The sequence below is a fragment of the Euprymna scolopes genome, chromosome 32 (assembly GCF_053919585.1).
Source record: "Euprymna scolopes isolate OS-2025 chromosome 32, ASM5391958v1, whole genome shotgun sequence".
Lineage (NCBI taxonomy): Eukaryota > Metazoa > Mollusca > Cephalopoda > Sepiida > Sepiolidae > Euprymna > Euprymna scolopes.
Window position 1 is genome coordinate 36739542 of NC_136513.1, and position 18456 is coordinate 36757997.

The following is an 18456-nucleotide window of genomic DNA, read 5'->3' on the forward strand; positions in this document are numbered from 1 at the left end:
GGGACTCAGACGCATAATATGTGAAATTTAAAACAAAATATTTTTTTTCTACATTAAAGATCGCAGAATACATAAATTTGGAACATTATGGTATCACCATGGCCAAATGGGTGAGAGGCTTGTTTTAGAACTATTAGTTTTATGCGTTTGTGTTCACCTTACGGTGAACGTTTTGTTTTTCTTATTTTTAATATATTTTTAAAACGTTTATTTGGGTAAGCTTTTGCATTTAAACAGGGTTAACATTTATTCCAGTAAACTTTTGCATTTAAACAAGGTTAAGATTTATTCCAGTAAACTTTTGCATTTAAACAAGGTTAACATTTATTCCAGATTTATTCCAGTAAACTTTTGCATTTAAACAGGGTTAAAGTTTAGTTTGGTAACCTTCTGCATTTAAACAGGGTTAACATTTATTCCAGTAAACTTTTGCATTTAAACAGGGTTAACATTTATTCCAGTAAACTTTTGCATTTAAACAAGGTTAAAGTTTAGTTTGGTAACCTTCTGCATTTAAACAAGGTTAACATTTATTCCAGTTAACTTTTGCATTTAAACAGGGTTAACATTTATTCCAGTAAACTTTTGCATTTAAACAAGGTTAAAGCTTAGTTTGGTAACCTTCTGCATTTAAACAGGGTTAACATTTATTCCAGTAAATTTTGCATTTAAACAGGGTTAACATTTATTCCAGTAAACTTTTGCATTTAAACAGGGTTAACATTTATTCCAGTAAACTTTTGCATTTAGACAGGGTTAACATTTATTCCAGCAAACTTTTGCATTTAAACAAGGTTAACATTTATTCCAGTAAGCTTCTGCATTTAAACAGGTACTACCAAGCAAAAATTGGCTAGTGAAAAGTAAAGTTTGATTTAAATGCCATTTTGGTCTGACCTTAAAGATAACTTTTGTTAGATACTTATGAAGCATAAATGGGGGTGTTCAATCTATATTTACATAGCAATATAAAAAAAAATGATTAGTATGAAGATAAACACATTAAAAATGTAAGAAAATTAAACCAAAAAGAAACCAAAATAAAGAAAAAGAATAAAATGAAAAAAATATTACCGTGTCCACGTAGGTCGAGAGCAATACAGCGGCAATGAATGAGCTCACACAAATTGGACTAAAAAAAAAAAGGATGACAAAAAAAATGTATAAATTATGTAATAATACATAAAAATTATATCAATACTACTAAGCGGTTGTCCATAGTATCACAATGGCAAGTAGTTGTAACTGCCTGGCTTTACCCAGAATTGATTAATGCCAATTTAATTGAAAATTTTTTTGGTTGCATATTTTAAATTATACAGGGTAAGAAATAATTGGTTATTTTATTATTTCAATAGCATTATAAAATAATTAGCTCAAAATTTATAAATAAATAAAAAGTCACATATAGGCGAGAAACACATACGCAGAATCATGTGAAGTGGTCACAAAAATGTTATTAATATATAGATATAAAGAAGAAATGAAAAAAAAACTCATGTAAGGGAGATAATTCCTTATTTCTTTTGAGTTATATAAAATTGTTGGCATCTTCCTAGCACTAATAATAATTTTTTCAAACAAACAGAAGCGGAAGACATTTTGCTATTGTAAAGAATATGTTGGAACATGTATCGAAACTATGTTTTTGTAACGTGAATATCAAAATGATTTGCTCAAGGGAGGTAACTTAACCTACTTGAACACCTAAACGTACAAATATTTTAGAGCTTCCTTTTTGTCTAATTAAGGTTATATATATATATATATATATATATATAAGAAATTTATTACTGTGAGTCCAGAATTAGTTTACAAATTGTTTCAGCTAGAGGAAAATCCTCAAAGAGGAAAAATCCAACTAGCATCGTCAGAATTCATAGATGGACTAAGTTATAAAATCAAATAAGAATGGAAAAATCGTAGATGAAGGGGAGTTAGAAAAGAAGGGGGGGAGTGGTAGGGAGAGCACTCTAGTCCGGTTTTTTCACCACTGGTAAATAAATATATATATATATATATATATATATATATATATATATATATATATATATATATAAATAACTTTATTCGATTGGCAAAATTTTAGAATAATTGTAAAAAAGTGAACCATAGCGGAAATTCAGTTGACTGTGGGCTTTTTAGAACAGATGTTATTTGACAAGTGCCCCAGACCAGCATTTTACATGCGTTATGTTGACGACACTTTTTCTTGTTTCGCAACGCATGATGAAGCTGTGTCCTTTTTCCACTTATTAAATAATTTACACCCTTCTCTCAAATTTACGATGGAGGTGGAAAAAGATAACTCCCTTCCTTTCCTTGATGTGTTAGTTTCTAAACGTGGGCTTTCCTTTATGACATCTATTTATAGAAAACCCACTTTCACTAGTCTTTATCTCAGTTGGGATTCCTTTGCACCCACAACCAGGAAACTTAATCTTATTAGAAACCTAACCCACCAGGCACTTGTTATTTGTCCCCCACCTTTTTATTGATGCGGAAATTGAAAACATTAAAAGGATTTTTATTATGAATGGATTTCCACCTTCATTAGTTAACTTAGTTATTAATAAGAAAATTCAATCCTTTCTGAGCTACCAAAATATGGTCCATCTAGACTCCCGGTATACCTTAAGTTACCCTGGATTGGACCTGAAGGCCAACTTATTGGTGATAAGATTTCCTCTCTGGTGTCTTCTAATTTTGGTGCTCTATCCCTCCGTATTGCTTTTTCCATAAAAACCGCCTTCCCCTCATTTCGTAAGGATGTCTTGCCTATCTCTCAAACAAGTAATATTATTTACAAATTTCAATGTCGGTGTGGTGCCGTCTATATAGGCAAGACTACCCAGCGTCTTCAGGTCAGAATCGCCCAACATGTTCCCCGCTTCATCCAAAACCATCAACCTACCACCAGAAAGTCTTAATTGATAGAATCGTCCATCGGCCAACACTTGGTCGATAAAAAAGAGTGCGGTCTTGCATTCTCTCAGGAGTGTTTTTCTGTTTTGTACCGAGGACGTACAAAGTTCCACCTGTTTATCCTCGAAGCACTTGCTATCATTTCCAGCCCCCCTACTTTGTGCAAGCAGAGAAACCTCCGGCTTCAATTAGAATTATTTGGGTAGTCAGTTTTTTTTTGTTTTTTTTTTAAACCTCCTCTCCGCTCTTACTCCATTCCACTACCAAATATTCTAAAAAAAAAATAAAAATAAAAAAAAATAATTTTCAGACTTATACCCTTGAAAAGTTAGTCTGAACGAAAAGCGCTTCAGGTGTATTTTAACGATCTTGTTTTTAATCGACTTATTTATCTTACTGAATTGTACATTTGTTACATGTAACTTCCCCCATTTTTTTTTCCTTTTCCTCACCCCGTTTTTCATCTTATTTTAGTCGACTGAATTTCCGCTATGGTTCACTTCTTTACAATATATATATATATATATATATATATATATATATATATATTAAGTAATGTGATTTATAATTTAAAATTTAAAAATCAAATTTTAATTAAATTAAAAATCAGTTTCATAAGAAGGAACAACAACAAAATCAATTATCTGTACGATCGTTTCGGAAAACAATGCTTTTTATTGTGGTATACATCAAGTTATGTTGAATAATTATATATAGTTTTTTGGTAAGCAAGGTCTCCTCATCAGCAAATTTAGGAGGGTTTTTATTGAATTTAAAAGACACCATAAATAAACCTAGCATTAAAAGTAAGGCAGATGAATCTTTTAATTTTTCTTTTTTTGAAATCAGGAACTGTGGTTAAATTAGTCATTTAGATGTTTGTTATAGCTTTTTATCTTATTGAATCTTATATATATATATATATATATATATATATGAAATATGTTGGTGCAAAAATAATGCTGTTTTTTGACATTCAACTTCAAAAGATCATAACTCTTTTCATAATAAATCGAAATAAGAACCATTAAAATCGACACATTTTTGTTAAGAAACAAGTTTATTAATCCCATTAGCATAGAAATCTCAAGTTCTGAAAGCAATGAAGTCATTGAAGGCCGATTCACCATCATCTCGGCTTTTGAAGCATTTTTCACGCAGGAAATTGTCGAGATGCTTGAAAAAGTGATAATCGGTGGGTGAGAGGTTCAGTGAATATGGTGGATGAGGCAGAGTTTCGTAGCTCAATTCATTCATCTTCTGCAGAGTCAGTTGAGCAACATGCAGGCAAGCATTGTCCTGGAGGAGAATTGGCTCCTTCATATTTACCTCGGGCACATGTGTTGAAGCTTTTGGTGCATTTTGTCAATTTGTCGACAGTACTTCTCCGCTGTAATCGTTTTGCCCAGATTCAAGAAGCTGTGATGGATGAGATCAGCTGCAGATCACCAAACAGTCACCATAACATTTTTTTGGTGCAATTTCGACTTCAGGAAATGTTATGGAGCTTCTTCGACATCCAACCACTTTGCCAAACGTCGCTGGTTGTCGTACAGGATTCACGTTTTATCACATATCACAATCCGCTTGAGAAATGGGTCATTTTTGTTGCACAAAAGGAGCGTAGAAGACACCTCAAAATGACAACGATTTTTGTTATTGTCGTTCAATTCATGCGGCACCCATTTATCCAACTTTTTTTACTTCCCTATTTGCTTTAAATGGCGAACGACTGTTGAGTGGTCGACCTTGAGTTCAACAGCAAATTCTCGTGTGGCTTTGCAAGGATCGGCTTCAAGTAAGGCTTTCAAATGTTCGCTATCAACCGCAGTCGGCCGGCCGTGATCATCTTCATCTTTGAGGCTCCTGTCACCATTGCAAAATTTCTTGAACCACCATTGTGCCACAGTGATTCCTGGACCAAATGCATCATTGATATCACGAGCTGTCTCGGCAGCTTTTCGGTCTGGTTTGAACTGGAACAAGAAAATCGTGTGGATTTGAATTTTGTCCATGCTGTCAAAAAGCCTGCAAAAAAATAAAGAGATTGAGAACGGTAACGGATAACACGATTCCATAGAGTGAAAAACGCGCTTCAAAATGATATATAACATGGATATATATATCAATGAATTAATTCAGAAATCATATGTAAAAGTAACATGTGAGAATACGATGCTGTTTTTGCACCAAATTAATATATATACATATATATATATATATATATATATATATATATATATATATATATATATACATATTCCCTCTGCTTCACTTTCTGCTATCAAGTATGATCTTTGACTTACTTGCAGTTTAATCAAATACTTTTGCATGCAAAATCCGATCCCACATTTTGCTAATTCCTACCCCCTGGTGAGAAGGGAAGTATTTCTTCGAAACTCTGCGGATTAAGGACTATCCACTTATTAAGTGTTTCCTTTTCAGATTAAATATGTTTTTAACTCTTTTTCAAAGTGTTTTTAACCATGTTTTATTAACTATTTGCTCTTATATATAAAGCTGAACGTCTGTGTGCGTGTCTGGTCACAAATAGGCTCCTATATGGTTGACTATTATTGTTATTTTTTCCCAGATTGACACAAAAATGCATTAAATGTGCATATATTTTTGAATGCTTATTAAATAAAAAAAAAGGAATGATCAGAAAAATGTAATAAAAAAAAGAGTACATACACAGGGGAGATATAAGCGTGAAAGAAAAAAAGGGTGAAGGAACTGATTTGTCTTGTCACTGCTTCCGGTAGCAGCCATGCCGGAAGTTAGGAAATATGTTAACTGACTATAACCAGAAATATATTACAATTTAACTTTAAGTTCTCTAATTTCTTTTTAAAATGGACGCATGGTATTTTTAATGCATTGCAGCATATTTTTAATGCATTTAGGGCCGATAACTTGGAAACCATTAATTTCTGATAATTTTCAGTCGCATGGTCTGATTTCTTGCAAAATACACTTATACGGCAAATTTCATAGCTTAATCTTGTGTTTTAACAAAGATATAACAAAGAAAAAGTACTGACAAAAATGGGATGAAATGCATATGCCTTTAAAGAGGGGAAAACCCAATCCTGTGAGACACAAAAATAGTCAGAACTTCTGGTGCTTATTTAAAAAAAAAAAAAAAAAATACAGAAAAGATAAGATGCCATATTGGAAAAATCACGTAAATTGATCAAGTAGTATTTTTTTTTTTAAATAAGAAAATAAAAATTTACGATTTTTAACAATTCTAATACTAAATGTATTCGTTATAAGGCTGATTTTGCTCTTGATACTTCGAATTGAGTTGTCTCTCCCCTATTTTAACATTATGGCCGATCAAATCACGTCTGACTTAGTCATAAAATTTGATTTTAGTTTAAAAAAAAAATACTTAACCAATTTATGTGATTTTTGGAATATGACATCTTCGTTCTGTAATGAGTGTGTATCTTTTAAGGATTTTTCTGTATTTTTGTTGTTTTTTAATAAATGCACTTCTAAATAAGCACCAAACTTGCTTATTTTTAATTAGACTTTTATAAAAAATTTTAAAAGATTCTTTCTTAGATTATCAAACTTTTATCTATGCAATTATTAAGATATTTTAAGCTGTTTAAATGTTTTCATGTGTTGTGCTAATACATATTTTTGATGGACTCTTCCATCAGTTGTCAATGGTAATGCTCTGCTGGTTAGTAATAATAGAAACTCCCTGAACTAACTCCATCCACTTCTAACTCTTGTAATCACATTATCACTAGCTTCTGCATCCTGATTTTATACGACTTATGTATCAAACGTATAAATGACGTTGTCGTTTAACCCTTTGCCGCCAAATTGTACTTTCAAGTCGCCTTCCAAAAAAAAAAAGCCTGTATAGATAATATTTCTTACTCTTATGGCTTGTCAGCCTAACTGGTCATCAAAGTAAAGGTCTATGCATGGTTCAGCAAGTGAACGCGGAACTTGTTTATATCCGTGCATTAATTACATGCCAACTTCTGTCACGTGTGTGTTTCATGATTGAAAAATTTATTGCATAAGAAAAATTCTGGCGTTAAAGGATTAAAAAGATGCAGCTTTCTACATAAATTCAAGGAAAGTCAGACAGCCTGATACAATAACATCAGTGATTTCAGTATCGAACAAATATAAATGATGTTGTGTTGAAAGATGTGATGTCAAATTTTTGATACGTCCACCAAACCTAACATTGCACATCCACAATATCATCGGAGGAGAAACACAGTAAAATAAAACGGCAAGCAAACCTTGTATACTACTTACCGAGAGCAGCGCCCATGATAATGCTGAATAACCACCGCCATGTAAGAAAAATAAAACGGGTCCTTCAGTTCCACACTCATAAATTCTGAAAGTCTACAAAACTATTAAGGACAAATAACATATATGAGGTGCCTTCAATAAGTTTCCAGACTTTTTTCGTATGGGCACTTTTATTGATAGTACACATATGGAACTCTAGTCCCCTTCGAAGTAATCTCCTTTGGCTGCAATACACTTGTTGTACTGTTCCAACATTTTCTGGAAAGCCGCAGGGAAGTCCTCTTGTGTGAGCGTGTCAAAGACCTTTTTACATCCTCTATCATCTCTGCAATTGTCTCATAACGACAGCCTCTAAGATTTTACTTGAGCTTAGGGAATAACCAAAAGTGACAGGGAGCAAGGTCTGGACTATAGGAAGGGCGAGGAACTTTCTTGATGCCCATCTTGGTCAAATACTCTGTGACAAGGATGTAGATGTGGACTGGTGCATTCACACAAATCTTCTGCATCTTCAGTTCCTCACGAATAATTGTGCATACAGTTCCCAAACTGACATCAAACTGTCTACTTAATGTCTCTATAGATACATGACGGTCCTTATGCATGAAATTTCTTCATTTGACCAATAAATTTTGGTGTTTTGACTTCCTTACTCCTCCCACACCTCTCATTATTCCTCACGGACTCTGCCTTCCTTGAATCTCTTCTACCACGCAAAAGCTAATACTTGATTCATGCAAGATGGTCCAAAAGTATTCCATATGTTTCTGTGGCATTTTTTCAAAGTTTAAAACAGAATTTTGTTGCATATCATTCTTCTAAAGTGTCCTTATGTCCAGACTGCATTTTTGAAATCCACCAGCTGTGACAATCAGGCTTTAGTAGGATTGATTCCAATTCCTGCTGTAGCTGTTCATTTGAACCCGAAATCATAAAAATTGGTCAGTCATCTCACAAGACGTATTGCAATAACATAGTGAATTTTCAAGAATCTATGATAATTTTAAATGCCAATACAAAAAGTTTGGAAATTTATTGCAGGAATTTTGTACAAAGCAAAACACAGTGTTTACGTCAGGTTATTTCTTGGATTCAAACAACACAAGACACGTCATTCACGATCTTACCAGCACATATCAATTTCATATCCTTTAATTAATTTACTTCTTTTTAAGAAAAATCATTTAAGGATTTCACTTTCATTTTCATACAACCATAACTACAATAAGGATCTCTGTTATTTTCGTCAAAATTGGAAATATTTTCTAATTTTCACCAGATATGGGCAAATAGCTCCATTCTCTTGTGGATGCCTTGGGAAAAGCAAAGCATCTCCTTTTGTGTTTGTTGTTTCCCTGCCCTCCGCTCCCTTTTTTGTTTTCTCCGACCTCCTTCGTCTCCCACTGGCAGACCGCGGAGTTATTCCCTTTTCGATTGCGTGAAGAAAAACTGTGAAGGAGGAGCAGGAGGAGTCTGTCCGAAGCAGCCGAAAAAGTAACCTACCGATTGCTGACACAATCGCCGCCAGCTCGTCTTGCTCTCCGTCAATAAAGGTGTCCATCTACAATGACGACACCTTGAGCAGCGCGACGAGCACGGCTTTCTCATGTAAAAAAAAGTTTAGTGATCGCTGGTCCAGCTAAACAGATGAAGCGGTCAACAGCCACGAGTGGATCATGGCCAGACAAGAAAGACCAGCACTTATAAACACTGTGTGCAACATATGTATAGAACATGTGTAAGTGCATATTTGTCAAGGTGAACATATCCTATTTGATCGCTCATTGGTAAGAGCGGGCATGCACAAAGTCACGTGCTTACGAAAAACAACTTGTGTGAAGTTTTGTTTGATGTAGAAAAATATATTTTTTTTATATTGTCATTTCATCCCAAACAAGGCACAGAGCCACTTAGTCGTGAGATGTTACTATTTGGGACCAGATTTGCAGGGTACTATTTAGGGAGTTGGGCAGCGAGATATCTGTGCACATTACACTTGAATTTATGCACGTTACGGAAGCAGAGGTCCGGTAGAGAAATCCAAAGTGCAGTTGTCTGAGGGGAAAGAGCTATTCGAGTAGAAAGCTTTATGGCATCTAGGGATCTCTACAGTGTAGGGGTGGGATTTTGCTGCTTGTCAGGTTTGATGAGGGTATTGTCGTCGAGAGGGTATTAGTGCTTGAAGTTCATCAGAGCACTTGCCATTGAAATACTTATAAAAAAAGGATGTCACATTTCAGCGATGGAACAGAGGTTGGAGTGTAGTTGATAATTCAGGACCTATTAATTTTTTTTTTTTTAACTCTGTCAAGGAGTGAGAGATTAGTGGCAGATGCACCAGTCCAGATGTGGCAGCAATATTCCATGCATAGGCCGAACCGTGGCCATGTAGAGATACAAGATAGTCTCAAGTGTAAGTAGCCTTTTAGCACAGTAGAGAGAGAGCTGACTTTCCTTGTAACAGCCTTAGCAATTGCCTCAATGTATTTGTTCCAATTCATGTTGTCTGTGAATGTTAACCCTAGGAGGTTTCTTGTAATTATTAAAAGAAACAAGCTTAGTCTTGCCAGTATTAAACGTTATGAACCAGTTACGGCCCCATTCCACTACTAGAGTTTGGGTTTGTATTACTGTACACATAGATTCGAAAAAGTTGTCAAAAAACAAATATATAACAAATAAATGTTATCAAAGGCAAGATAAGTTACTTTTCTGCCAAACTGGATATATATTTTTGTGTTTTTATTCAATGTAACATATTTATTCAGCTCAAAAAATATACAGTGTTTACCGATGTATTTGAAAATTCAAGATGGCGTCTCACACCCTCTTTAACACCCTAAGTTTGGAAAAAGGTGTTATAAATAATAAACTATACAAAATACTATTAAAAACCCACCGAATATATGTCAACCTATGTCACGGTAACATATATTGAGCGAGTTTTTAACCGTATTTTATCCGGTTTTTTATTTATAACATCTTTTCCCACACTTACTGTGTTAAAGAGAGAATCAGACGCCATCTTGAATGTTCCAATACATTGGTAAACACTGTATGGTTTTCGAGCTGAATAAACATGTTACATTGAATAAAAACACGAAAAATATATCCAGTTTGGTAGAAAAGTAACTTATCTTGCCTTTAATAACATTTGTTATATATTTGTTTTTTGACAACTTTTTCGAATCTATGTGTACAGTAATACAAACTCTAGAGTTTTAACAATTTCCTTAGATGTGTGTTCATTAGTTTACCCTCAGGTCATCGTTCTGACAATAATCATAAATACAAAACAACTATCATCAGTACGATATGATTCTGGGGGCCTCAAATATATTGAAGGTGAAAAAGATGGAAATTTTTTCTGTCAAACAAAACTGAGAAAGGATACATCGTTTTCTCCAATGTGCACATCCTGTTTCTTGCTAAAATAAGTGTCCCAGTATACGGGAGTATAGTCCCGTCTCCGCACTTGGAATCCACGCCGGTGGCTCCTGGAAAAATAGAAATATCTGTTATCATCGTTTTATGTTAAAAAAATAAAATAAATACAATACAATGCAATAAATAAAGATCTGTTTTCAATTTATTTTAAAACTAGTAAGGTTACCCGATGTTGCCCGGGAGTAAAAGTGTAACATATTTCTAGTAAAACCGCTATCTACCTTTCTCTTCATCCCTCCTATTTACCCCCTCCCCCCCCCCAAACCACCACATTCAGATTTTTATTTTTAGGTGACGGTTTAAAAATTTTGGTTCTTCTTTGTTATTGTTAGTGTGAAAGTAAATCTTCATTAAAAACAAAAACTAATGATTTTATCAATTTCAACAATGAACAATGTTATCTACCTAATTTTCATTAGGCCAATTTTTCGCTAATTTTTCACACAAATGGTGCTTTAGCTCGAAAAATGTAAGTTAGAAGTAGGTAAACCCTATACGATTTTGAAAGCTAAACTTATTGGCTACTAACCTAACCACTAGATCTGTGCTTATGAAGGATAGCTGAAAATAATTTTGGCGTCACGTGAGAAAAACTTTTTCATGGAGACTTGAATGTCATAAATTTTATTCATTGAAATATATCCAATCTATTACACTGAAATATCTTACTAATACAATAACAAAAGAACATCAACTCTTTAAAAAAACAAATTTCAATGAATTATCTATATATATAAAAGCAAAAATGTATGTGTGTATGTATGTACGCTTTTCCTCGATGTCCACGAAAGGCTTCTTTCAGAGAAGCGCTTGCTCGCTTCACAACTTCTTAAAACTTTTTATATCATCTATAAATTGTAATATCTCAGAATTATCCACGGAGCTCGCCTGTCTATTTAATTTTATTGACTTTCAAACGTTAATTATTCCACATTTCCCGCATCGGCACGCGTTACATTCGGTTTTCGGTATAAAAAAAACGAAACTCGACTCTAATCACAGGCCGAAAGCCAGTTGTCTCAAGAGAGCTAAGTTGACTTCGTCATATCAGACTGTAGCTTTCATTTCGCTCCTCCAAATAAACAGGGAGCGGATTTTTAAAAACAAACAAACCGATTTATTCACCTCATTCAAAACTTTCCCGCACAAAATAACTGCTGAATACCTATCGCCGTCACGTCAATCAAAAACGAGCACCTGTCTTTTTTAAAACACTTTACTATTTTCCAACTGCGCGTCGTGAAGGCTTCGGTTTTTTTTTTCACATTTTCGGGTTTTTTTCACATACCCCAAAAAACACCCGGGCAACGCCGAGTACCCCTCGCTAGTCTATATATATAAAAGCGAAAATGAATGTATGTATGTATGTATGTGTGTATGTTTGTGTGTCTGCTAAAAACTTTCGACAGACACAACAAAAATTCACAAACTCGGTATCATATTGAAGCTCCATCCTTCGCTCTAAAAATATTGGAAAATTGGCCAAAAACGTTCATTTTTTCACCCTGAAATCGACAATTTTCAACGGGGGGGGGGCAACAAAAATGGCCCTCTCGACTGGTTCTACGCATGCGTCAGATGACGTCATGACCTGATTTACTTTAAATAGTTGAAAAATTGAACAAATTTCTTGTAAGTCGCATTAGGTCAGTTGATTAACGCGTTAGTTCATTATCTAAACGTTTTGGGTTCGAATCGTGGTGTGAGATGTCTTTTTTTTTTCCGATTTTTTAAATTTAAATATTGAGCCAGTTTTATTTAAGCCATTTAACGTTCTTTTTTCTGTTTTTTTTTACTTTGCTTATCCACCCCCGACCACACACCCAAAAACATCCGGGTACCCACCGATTTTTTAAATTTTAATATCGAAACAGGCTTATTTAAGCCATTTTTCACGTGTTCGTTTGCCTTACATTAGTTTTTGTGTTTTTTTTCCCCGTTGTTTTCTTTTTTTACTTTTTTTACTTCACTTATAACAAACAAACCTACATCGTCGTCATCATCGTCGTCGTCGTCGTAACGCTCAACAACTTCCGGGCGCGCACCTGTCAATCTGGTTCTTACTTAAATAAATTCAAACATCTTTCAGTAACTCATTCAGGCTGGCCGATTTTATTTTCAAACTTCGCCTCAGGGCTTCGGGTTCGATCCTACCAACTTTTACCCCCCCCCCTCCAGGTTCTTTTTTATTTAACACCACACACACCTACAAACACCCGAGCAACGCCAGGTACCCCCGCTAGTCACATATAAAAATAAGCAGAAAAGTTTTAAATACAATTTTTCCTGAACCCTGAAACTCACAGCTCTTAATTAATTGATCCAGACTTCTGATGTCTCAGTTAATGAATCTGTCTTGTTTTCACAAGAACTCTAAAACTATTCACAAACATTCTACGTTTTCCTATTGCTGTAAACCTTCCATTTTAAACACACATGAATTTTCTCTTTTGTGAATATATGTTTTCATAACCCATTATTTTGTTTTTCATACATGTCTCGTTTTTTTGGTTACATATCGCCACTAGAACCTAAGGAGCTATTATTTGGGACCATGCCTAGGAAAGATTAACAAGATGTTGGTTTACATTACATTTAAACTTTTACATATCAGTACAGTCAGGGAAGCAGGTAGCAGGAATGGAATTCCAAAGTCTAGCTGAGGGAAGAAACTATTAGAGTACAAAGTTTTCTGGCATTTAGGGATTTCAACGGTGGTCTTTCTGGGAGTTACCTAAACCCTTTGAACGACAGTTTATTCTCGCTGTTCTCACATTTGATTATCAACCCTGCAAATCGTTTTTACTGAAAATACCAATTTTTCTGTTGACAGTGTCGAGACAGAGTACAATTTTAACTAATTCATTTTGATGCATGTCCAGGATTCAACCTAATTAAAAAACAAAAATACAGAAAAATCTTTATAATGTTCATAACCGTCAGGGAACGAAAACGTCATATTCCAAAAATCACATAAATTGATAGAGTAATTTTTTTTTTCAGTTTTTTTTTTTGTTACTAAAATTAAATTTTATGAGGAAGCAAGGATGGTGTATCTCGCTCTGCCATCGATCGATGCATCCATTCAGTCTCAAAAGACAATTGATATCCTCTGTAAGGGTAACTACACATGTTATTGTGAGGTAAGAGTTGGCAGTCTCTAACCACACCTCTCCTGAACAAGAACTGCCTGGGTTCAGTGGTAAAGAGAAGTGTTAAATAACTGGAAACAATACAGAGATAAGCGAAGAGCACTTACAGCACCTGAAATTTCTAAATGGTCACCCATTTTAGTACTGACCAGGCTTAATGTTGCTTAACTTCAGTGATCTGACAAGAACTGATATGTTAATGTGATTATGCTGTATACTTAATAAATATGTTAAATTTAATAAATAATGGGATACAATCGAATTTGAACTACCGAAAAAGAGAACGCAAAATCAGCTCTGTAATGGCTACAAATTAACTATTAACGCTAAAAATCATAAAAATATGATTTTCTATATAATAAAAAATACTTGATCAATTTACGTGATTTTTGGAATATAACATTTTCGTTTTACATCATCAAAAGATTTTTCTGTATTTTTGTTTTTCTAATTAGGGTTATTCTGGACCAGAACCAAGTAAGTTCTTTTGGGGTAATTGTCAACTTAGATTTAATTGAGGAGTCAAACACAAAACCCATGTTAAACAATTACGAGAAAGGAGAATAAATTGTCTTAAATTAGTTAGCAACCAACAGTTCGATGGTATTCGTTTGTTTTCATTTTCTGCGTTTGTTGACAAAACGGTTCAGTTTTAACCTTTTACTCCTACGTTGTCAAGGAAAAAAAATAAAAAATTTAAATTAATTTTTCTCATGCGTTGAAATTTTGGAATTTTTTTAAAGAAATATTTTCTTAGACGTTAAAATCAAGTTTACTTTACTGCGTAAATATTTTTTAGACATTAAAATTGGGTTTACTTTACTGCGTAAATATTTTTTAGACATTAAAATTGGGTTTACTTTACTGCGTAAATATTTTTTAGACATTAAAATTAAGTTTACTTTACTGCGTAAATATTTTTTAGACATTAAAATCAAGTTTACTTTACTGCGTGAATATTTTTTAGACATTAAAATCAAGTTTACTTTACTGCATAAATATTTTTTAGACATTAAAATCAAGTTTACTTTACTGCGTAAATATTTTTTAGACATTAAAATCAAGTTTACTTTACTGCGTAAATATTTTTTAGACATTAAAATTGGGTTTTTACTTTACTGCGTGAATATTTTTTAGACATTAAAATCAAGTTTACTTTACTGCGTAAATATTTTTTAGACATTAAAATTAAGTTTACTTTACTGCGTAAATATTTTTTAGACATTAAAATCAAATTTACTTTACTGCGTAAATATTTTTTAGACATCAAAATTGGGTTTACTTTACTGCGTAAATATTTTTTAGACATTAAAATTGGGTTTACTTTACTGCGTAAATATTTTTTAGACATTAAAATTAAGTTTACTTTACTGCGTAAATATTTTTTAGACATTAAAATTAAGTTTACTTTACTGCGTAAATATTTTTTAGACATTAAAATCAAGTTTACTTTACTGCGTAAATATTTTTTAGACATTAAAATCAAATTTACTTTACTGCGTAAATATTTTTTAGACATCAAAATTGGGTTTACTTTACTGCGTAAATATTTTTTAGACATTAAAATTGGGTTTACTTTACTGCGTAAATATTTTTTAGACATTAAAATTAAGTTTACTTTACTGCGTAAATATTTTTTAGACATTAAAATCAAGTTTACTTTACTGCGTAAATATTTTTTAGACATTAAAATTAAGTTTACTTTACTGCGTAAATATTTTTTAGACATTAAAATCAAGTTTACTTTACTGCGTGAATATTTTTTAGACATTAAAATCAAGTTTACTTTACTGCGTGAATATAACTTTAAAAGTTCTTAAAATAAGATGCCTCGTTCACTTTGCTAGTTTGTGGGAGACCCTTGGGCATGGTCGAGAACCCACTTAGTCCTCCCCACTCCCTGATCAGGGTAACGTGAGATCATGAAAAGCAGGTGACTGATGTAATACGGAAGCAAACAAAAATAATTCTGTTCATGGTTTCGTATTTCGTTGCTCTGAGCAGCAGACACCCCTGGGTACAATGGTCGAGACAATCGCCCAGTATGGACACTGCTTTTTATTTATTTTTTTTTTATTACACTTTCACCCCAAACAAGGCATGTTGCCACTTTGATGTAGACGACTACTATCAGAGACCTAAGTTGCAGGGGTACTATGTGGGGAGTTGGGCAGCAAGATGTCTGTTTACATTACACTTGAACTTCTGCATGTCAGTACAGTTAGAGAAGCAGGAAACCGGAAGAAAGTTCCAAAGTCCTGCAGTTCTGAGGAAGAAGCTATTAGAGTAAAAGAGTTTCTTACATCTAGGGATTTCAACTGTATAGGGGTGGGACTTTGCTGCTTGTCGTGTTTGTCGGGGGTATTTTCGTCGAGGGCTTGTAGTTCGTCAGAGCATCCACCATTAAAATACTTGTAAAACAGGCAGAGGGATGCAACATTACGTTGGTGGGACAGGGGCTGAAGTTTAGATGACAGTTCGGGACCTATTAGATTGGCTACTCTCTTTTGAACCCTGTCCAGGAGCGAGAGACTAGTAGCAGATGCACCAGCCCAAATGTGACAGCAGTACTCCATACATGGCCGAATGGTGGCTTTGTAGAGGTACAGGATACTTTCAGGCGTAAGTAACTTTCTAGCAGGATAGAGAGAGCCCACCTTGGACAGAAAGAAACTGCTACTGTCTGCACAACTGCAAAGAAAGCTAGGATAATACATTAAACTCTTTATTCGAGAAACAGTGTGAATAGGGTTCTGAATCGGAACACCTCGCTTGGTAAGGATTACCATGATAGGCAGGTGGCACCTTATCGTCATCAAACTATTCTCCGATAACCAGCAAAGGATCATGGGAAAGATCGTGGGTAGAAGAAGCAGAGGACGACAGCGAGAAACATATCTTGACAGTCTGAACACCTGGGCAACATCAAAAATGATGAGCAACAATAAATTCATGAATACCTCCAGGCAGAGAAATAGACGGAGGCTCATGTCCAGTCAGGACACTACTTGAATGAATGAACCACATGCCTTTGTTCAGAACTATTACAGTAACCATTTTAACACTTGTGCAGTTTATGTTTGGAGAATATTTTGGTTCTTGTGCATCTATGTTACCGTGCTGAAATAATAACACTTATTTAGAAACACATTCTTTACATGGGGAAGGGAGGGTGTTTTGTAACTATTCTGTACGTTCACCTAACAATTTAATAAACAAAAATATAAAAATTGAATTTTACTTGAAAATATTATTTAAAAAAATATAGTGTAGTAACAAATGCATAAGCACAGACTTTCTTTTAGTTTTATATTTTTAATGAAATCCACTCGGACCATGGGGAAGCAAATGAAAACAAAATTAATTGTCGTCCAAACCTAAAATGCTACCATTTTTTGGTTTTGTATTTCAAAAATATTCACCATTTTGGAATTAGAAAAAAAAAAAAAAAAATGGGTGCTAGTGCATATTTAAACCACCGCATTTCAGGCTAAAACATTACATATTTATTTGACATGTCGGAATTAGGATAAATTCCAAAAATTACGAAAAAATAATCCAGTAGTAAAATGGTGCTTATACAGAGAAGATACTGTGCTATTTTTAAGTTAAATTCAAATTTTATGGTATCTTTTGTTTATTAAGTTGTTAGGTAAAAGTACAGAATAGTTACAAAAACACCCTACATGTTAAGAATAGGTTTGCATAAGTACCAGAAAAATAATCTTCTATAAATATAAAAGCGAAAATGTATGTATGTGTGTGCGTTCGCTTTTTCTGTATGTCTACAAAAGAATTTTTTTCAGAGAAGCGGTCGCTCGCCTTACAACTTTTTAAAACTTTTTATATCACATATAAATCGTAATATCTCACAGTTAACAGCGAAGCTCACCTGTCTATTTAATTTACTCGATTTTGGGAAGATAAATATTCAACATTTGTCGCTCGCCGCATGTGGGTTAGTCTTTTTCCTATAACATCTTGGGAAGCGTTCCCGCAGTAAATGAAATACTATCCCGCAGTCAAACTTGACCTCATTAACTCATTAAAACGGGCACCTGCCAAATCTAAGTAATTAAATAAATTCAAACGTGTTTCTGTTTGAATCTTGCGGTGGGGCAATGGTTAACATCGCACTTTTTTTTTTTTTTCACACTTTAATTTACAACTTTGCCTCAACGGTTCGGGTTCGATCCTCATACTTACTTTTTTTTTTAACCCCCCACCCCCACCCCCGGAGTTTCCACATACACCTCCAAACACCCGGGCAATGCCGGGTACCCCTCGCTAGTTTCAAATAAAAATTGAATTTATCATGTAGTGGATCCTTGCTAGGACGCTACAGCTGGAGGAACTACTCCCGGCAACATTCTACAACTGCTGTTACCTGTTTGAATAGGTAGCCCTTCCTCCCCACAAAGATCACAACATCCATGGCAACCTCCTCCAATGTCCTTGTCCTTGGATCACATTTCAGGTGCTTAAGGACCCTCTCAGAGAAATATGACTGCCTGAGTCAAGAAGGCAATTCAGAGAAACTGAGAAGGTTCCTTTTCTAATTGTGATGTTTACCATTGGCAGAATGTTTTGAATGTCCCCGAGTTTTGTACTTATGCTGGTATTTATTTCAGTTTCCTCC

At 34.2% G+C, this 18456-nt stretch overlaps 1 protein-coding gene across 2 annotated transcripts in view; it reads right to left on the reverse strand.

Annotated features, from left to right (window-relative positions):
- LOC145256260 (protein phosphatase methylesterase 1-like) overlaps window positions 1-18456 on the reverse strand; it is a 74529-nt gene that overhangs the window by 50258 nt on the left and 5815 nt on the right. For both annotated transcript variants that reach the window (XM_080114922.1, XM_080114921.1), the window contains exons 2-4: window positions 10613-10715; window positions 7219-7311; window positions 1075-1132 (exon numbers count right to left, since the gene is read on the reverse strand). In XM_080114922.1, the coding sequence (XP_079971048.1) occupies window positions 1075-1132; window positions 7219-7311; window positions 10613-10715 (254 nt within the window). The remainder of the gene's footprint in view (window positions 1-1074; window positions 1133-7218; window positions 7312-10612; window positions 10716-18456) is intronic.